The 5,222-nt window shown below is 46.5% G+C and overlaps 3 protein-coding genes across 3 annotated transcripts in view; 1 reads left to right on the top strand and 2 right to left on the bottom strand.

Moving 5' to 3' along the window:
* CSUI_010085 (myosin heavy chain) overlaps positions 1-2,245 on the bottom strand; it is a 2,941-nt gene extending 696 nt beyond the window's left edge. Inside the window, exon 1 of the mRNA XM_068070191.1 lies at positions 234-2,245. Within this exon, the coding sequence (XP_067917835.1) occupies positions 234-546 (313 nt within the window). The 5' untranslated portion in view covers positions 547-2,245. The remainder of the gene's footprint in view (positions 1-233) is intronic.
* Positions 2,246-2,526: 281 nt separating this feature from the next.
* Positions 2,527-3,546, top strand: CSUI_010084 (uncharacterized protein). The gene has a single exon (XM_068070190.1). It carries the CDS (start codon positions 2,722-2,724, stop codon positions 2,839-2,841), a length of 120 nt encoding a protein of 39 aa, XP_067917834.1. The 5' UTR covers positions 2,527-2,721; the 3' UTR covers positions 2,842-3,546.
* A 437-nt stretch (positions 3,547-3,983) lies between these two features.
* On the bottom strand, positions 3,984-5,152 carry CSUI_010083 (uncharacterized protein). Its single transcript, XM_068070189.1, has one exon. The coding sequence runs from the start codon at positions 5,117-5,119 to the stop codon at positions 4,781-4,783; it is 339 nt and encodes a 112-aa protein (XP_067917833.1). The 5' UTR covers positions 5,120-5,152; the 3' UTR covers positions 3,984-4,780.
* Between the last annotated feature and the right edge of the window lie 70 nt (positions 5,153-5,222).

Below are 5,222 nucleotides of genomic sequence, written 5' to 3'. Positions count from 1 at the left end.
CAAGATGTATCGAAAAGTGAGAAAGAAAGAAAGAAAGAAAGAAAGAAAGAAAGAAAGAAAGAAAGAAAGAAAGAAAGATGAGTGAGAGAAGAATGAAGAGGAAAGGAGATGGAAGAGATGAGACGCCAAGAGAAGAAGAAGAAAAAGAAGAAAGGAGTCTTGGCTTGAGAGATGGAATGAGGAAATTTAGGAGACTTAAGAGATAGGATATGTATGAAGAAGGTGCATTTTACCATTTTCTAGAACCCCGCAATCGGTAGCCAAAGTTGTGGATCTTCTTGGAAAGAATTTACTGCCGGCGCGAGCAGCAGCGAAGCCTCCTCTTTCATTATCTCCATGGATGAGACTTTTCCGACTTCGGGACCTCTTGGTATCGACAGATAAACTACTTGAACTGCTAGATTGGATGAGGGTGCCTATGCCTGTCTTGCCTATTCCTACGGTAAGCGCACCTCCCCCTTGATACGAGGCCGCCGTTAAAGATCGTTTGTATCGATCTAAGATATCGAGAATAGCTGTGAGTTTCTTGAAATTTTCTCCATCCATCTTGCCGGAGCGAAGGAGGCCATTCCGTAGGAAAGAAAAGACGAGAAAGAAAGAAAGGAGAGAAGGAGAGGTATCAAGATGTTGGGGGGTGACAGAGAAAGATGAAGGGGGGATGAAGAGATAGATAGAGAGATATAGGATGAAGAGATAGAAGGAGAGATCGAAGAGAGATGGAGAGGAAGTAGAAACAGAGATAGGTAGATAGGAAGAATGAAGATGAGAGATAGGAAAAGTGAACAGAATGATAAAGATGAAAGAAAGCTTGGCGTCTTTAAGAAAGAAGGGGTTTGTTGAAGAAGAGAGAGGTCAGAAACGGCTTTGAAAGAGAAGGAAGAAAAGGTATATGAAGAGCAGAAATGCTTTCTGTGAGGGGAATGGGATACGCTTTGACTCTCGTTCGTCTCCCTGGAAACCTGAAGAAAGAGACATAAAGGAGAGAGTCGATTTCTACGTCATCTTCGTCTGAGCATAAAGGGAAAGAGAAGAGAAGAAGGACAAGAAAAGCGAAAGTCGCTTTTTCTCGATGAAAGGAGAGAGAGAACAAATCAACTCCGGGAAGCCTGGAGAGGGAAGATGCGCGGTAGGAGAGAAAAGAAGGGTAACCAGAGAAGCGCTCAGGAAAAAGACGCGAAGAAGAAGAAAAGAAAAACAAAAGGAGAAAGGCAGAAGAAAAGGAGGAGGAGAAGAAGAGGAAGAAGAATCACAAACGAAAGCGAGTCAGTTGTCGTTCCATGGCATGGCATTGGGAGATCAAGACGGAGAAATCTGAAGGCTCTCTCTTCTTTCTATTGGAGAAAAGACGGAAGAGAGGTAAGAAAGAAACATAAAGGAGAGAGACTCAAGATCTGTATGGACAAGAGAACGGCGTGGAAGGAGAAAAAGTTTAGATATCGCAACAGCAGTTCTCGTGACAAGTGTTTCTTCTTCTTGAGCTCCTGTCTCTGGAGAAAATCTTCGGGGACAGAATGGAAGAGAAGTGTGAGGGGAGAAAAGACGATGAAGAAAAACAAAGAACTTCCTTTAAACAAAGAGACAAAAGATAAGGATGGCGATTCACTCGATTGACACATGTCAACAGCTCGGTTCGCCGTCGGTCCGGCTGGTGCTGGCTGGTATTCCGATCTCTTTGAAAGGTAACACAAAAAGTTAACGAAAAGAGTGGACGATCTCTTACTCTTCACCCGCCTTGAAAAAAACTCACAAACAAAGAGGTGGAAGGGACAAAGGGGAGATATGAAGAAGGAAAGAAAGACGGAAAAAGGCCCATCAATCGGTCAGTCGATGCTTGGACAATAGACGTCTGCTGTCGAGCGAAGGTTCTCGCACCATCGATTGCAGGAGTCCTGCGGCGGTATTGATAAAATCTTTCATTGTTTGAGGAGACAGAGAAATAAGAGCCATGCAAAAAGTTTTCTCCCTGATGTTTTCATAAATCTAGAATAAAAAAGGAACAGGAAAGAAAGAAGAAAAGAAAGAAAATTTTGCAGCGTGCTGCTGCTGCTGACCCACCCTGCCTGGCTGTGTATGTCGAGCTGTGGGTTACTGTCGTTTAAGAAGAAGTCTCTTGTTGAAGATTTTAAGAAGAACAAGACACAAACAAAAGATTTCCCAGGTTGGCTCTTCAAGTCAACGTTAAGCCAAGACAACCGAGGGAAAGGAACAAGAAAGGAAGCTTAAAAGGCCTGGATTCACTTCTCCGCCCGGATAGAACATCTGCCTGACTGATACATCGTCAAGACCTAGCAACAGCCATCCGTTCGTCAACTCACTCACTCCTTCCTCTTTTTCTCTCATCTCTGCTGCCATCTGCCAACGTGGTGGATGTGACCCGTCAAGCGCCCGCCCAGCCACCGCCTTTTTCACGTCCATCTCGTGGTAGGTGGGACTTACGGGGTGGTGGAATTACCGACCTCGATCACCACTGCAATGCTACATGGGCTAGGAAAAAAGCCTGGGAAAGAAGCAGTTAAAAACGTCAAGGGAACAGCAGGGTCTGATGGCCAGCCACCACCGAGATATCTATTTTTAGTAAGATTTCTCTTCCGAGGTTGGGCTTCAGGGATGGTGTAAGGTCCGAGTAGGTGGAGAGGCTGCGGTCCCGCTGAGACTCTAACGGTCTTTCAGCCATTCCTGTGGAAGAGCGATTTGAAAGCGGGGCAATCTGGTAGAGGAAACATGGCAGTTGAAAGATTGTCCCCCATGATGCCTGGAGTCTTCGCTTTTCTAAGGAGAGATCACGTTGTTAAGATCTATTTCGCGCAGGCAGGTCGTTCGCGCGATTGCTTCTTTGCATGAAATACGAAGAAGTATTGTAGAGGGGAGACAGAGACAGCAAGCAACGGAACCGGGCAGTGCAGAAGAATGGGAACGCCTCCTAGGAAAACAGCCAGTGGACTTATCAGTCTTTTTGCTGATAGAGCCTGCTGAGGCGGGGGTGTTTTGTGGGAGCGGATACGTCCACTCACATCTCCGGGGCTTTCCACGTTGCAATTTAGATCATATGTTTTCTGGCCACTGGGAGACATACGCCACGTGATTCACCGCAAATCTCAATGTTTCCTTGTTTTATTATTGGGTGAAGTCTCTGCGTCTTTCCTGCGCTTCTGCGGAAATCCTTAAGTTATCTACGACACATTCCGGAGACGGATGGAAGCACCAAACTTGTTCCTGCACCCCCTCGGGGCTATATCTCAACCTGTACTGCCTCAGTAGCCAGAACTCACTTTCCGGAGAATCAGCCTCTCACTTACAACATATGAAGGAAATGCGCGAGACTTGAGACCGATCAATCACGCCGTCTGTCTCTTCATACTTCAGCCAGGGGAGCTGACTCTTCTCAAAGCCCCTCTAATGTTTTGAGGTAGAAGTCATAGTCGACTTTTGTTCCTCCGCGATACTTCCTCCTGTCTTCTCGGAAACGGACGGGGGTTTATAGAGTCTCTTGTGTTGGAGACGTAGCGTCTCCTCACGGCAAAAAGGGTCGTGTCTGCGCCGCCTATTTTTCAAGTGGACCTTGTCCTGTGCCGTCTGTCTCATTTCATTCCAACGTTTACTCGTCTTGAAACTTCGGATGAAGTGAATCGGCTGCTTTCACAAGGTGTGCTGCTATTTCACCTGTCTAGCTGCTTCCTAAAAAAGGGCCCAGGACATCATCTCCTCACGACTGACAAGCAAATCGAGACTGTCATTGTGATAGATAATCGTCTACAGTGACGTCACAAAGGAGAGCTTCTTGTGAAACGACTGCATGTCTATGCACCAGATTCTTTATACCCTCCTCATTTTTACCATGGATTGAGCTCACAGTCAGTGATTTCTTTCAGGCAGCAGAAGGGCATGAGGTGCACCCGTGATCGCATGGTAATGCCAAGCAAACACATGAATGAGAGACAGAGAGAGAGGGTGTTGTAGCGTCCGACCCTGGGGATGGGAGTTTTGTCGGTTTCACATGTAAAACATGACCAATGGTTCTCAGATAATACACGTCTGCAAACCAAACAGGAGAAAATAGCAGAAAATAGCCGTTCACCTCCACGGTGGCAATGAAACACCCATGTGACGGGTTTCTACCGAGGGTGTGGTTCGATGCCGCGATTGATCAATAGATGAATGAAGCCCGTGCGATCTTTGAACATGCGCCCGTACAAGAATGATGTCTCCACACAGGCGCCGCTCTAGCAACTACTAGAAAGGAGATAGTCGACTTTCCTTGTGTCTTTCGCTCATCTGATTACCGCTCGTGAGGTTCCGCCTAACGGACTCCGAGTTCCTCAACTAACTGGCTCGCAAGCCAGAAATTGAAGCCGAAAGATCACGTGGGATTTCTCTGGCTTTGCTCGAAGGCTCTCATCACCAAAGTTGCATGAGAGGCATGTGTGGAGGTAGCTAAGAAGGGTAAGCCGAATCTTTGGTGTCTTCTCTCAAAGAAAGGTAAAGAAAAATGAAGAAAAGACCATCGTTGGCTTTCCGACAAAGTATCATCAGCAGGGAAAAACAAAACAACTTCCTGCGAGCGGTTTGTCGAGATCCCTTGAGGAGTACAGACTTGTCTTCAGTCCGATTCTTCTTGCAGGAGAAAGGGCATTCTTTGGCGCTTTCGAGATTTAGATAGCTCCTAGAGTAGAACTCCTCACTCACGAATCAACAGAAAAAACCGATGAACGCGCTTTCATTCTTATTCCAGGAGACAAGTCACACGACTTCTTCCCGCATGGTTTCTATTCTCCGTGCTACTTTATACTGTGCAAATCCTTAACAGACGGGGTGCCATTTCCTCTTCTCGCTTATCGGCCATAAAGGAATATGCACACTCTCTCTGTCCTTTCTTTCTCATATTCTTACTGGCCACCCATGGGGCAGAAAGACTGGGCTTTAAAGCCACTGGAAGGCGATCAGTCAGTTCAGGAATCGAGGTCTTTTTCACGGGAGGAGGGATTTCAACTCCCCGCGACGAGAGTTTCTTGCGTTTTATTTCATTTTTAACCTGAGAAAAGGAAGTCTGTAGACTCGAAGAGACATGAGCCTTCCTTGCGCAATAAGAAACACCCGGTATAACAGGGCGGGAGGAAAGCATGGGGGGGGGAGGGGCGGGAGACGTCGCCGAGCCAAATGCATGCAAAGAAAGAGATTACAGATAACGAGACAGAGAAAGGATAGATAGATTGATAGACTAAGGA

Source organism: Cystoisospora suis, assembly GCF_002600585.1.
Source record: "Cystoisospora suis strain Wien I chromosome Unknown contig_6649, whole genome shotgun sequence".
NCBI classification, from domain to species: Eukaryota; Apicomplexa; class Conoidasida; order Eucoccidiorida; family Sarcocystidae; genus Cystoisospora; species Cystoisospora suis.
Note: the sequence above shows the minus strand (reverse complement) of the source record. Positions and strands in the feature narration are given on the sequence as shown.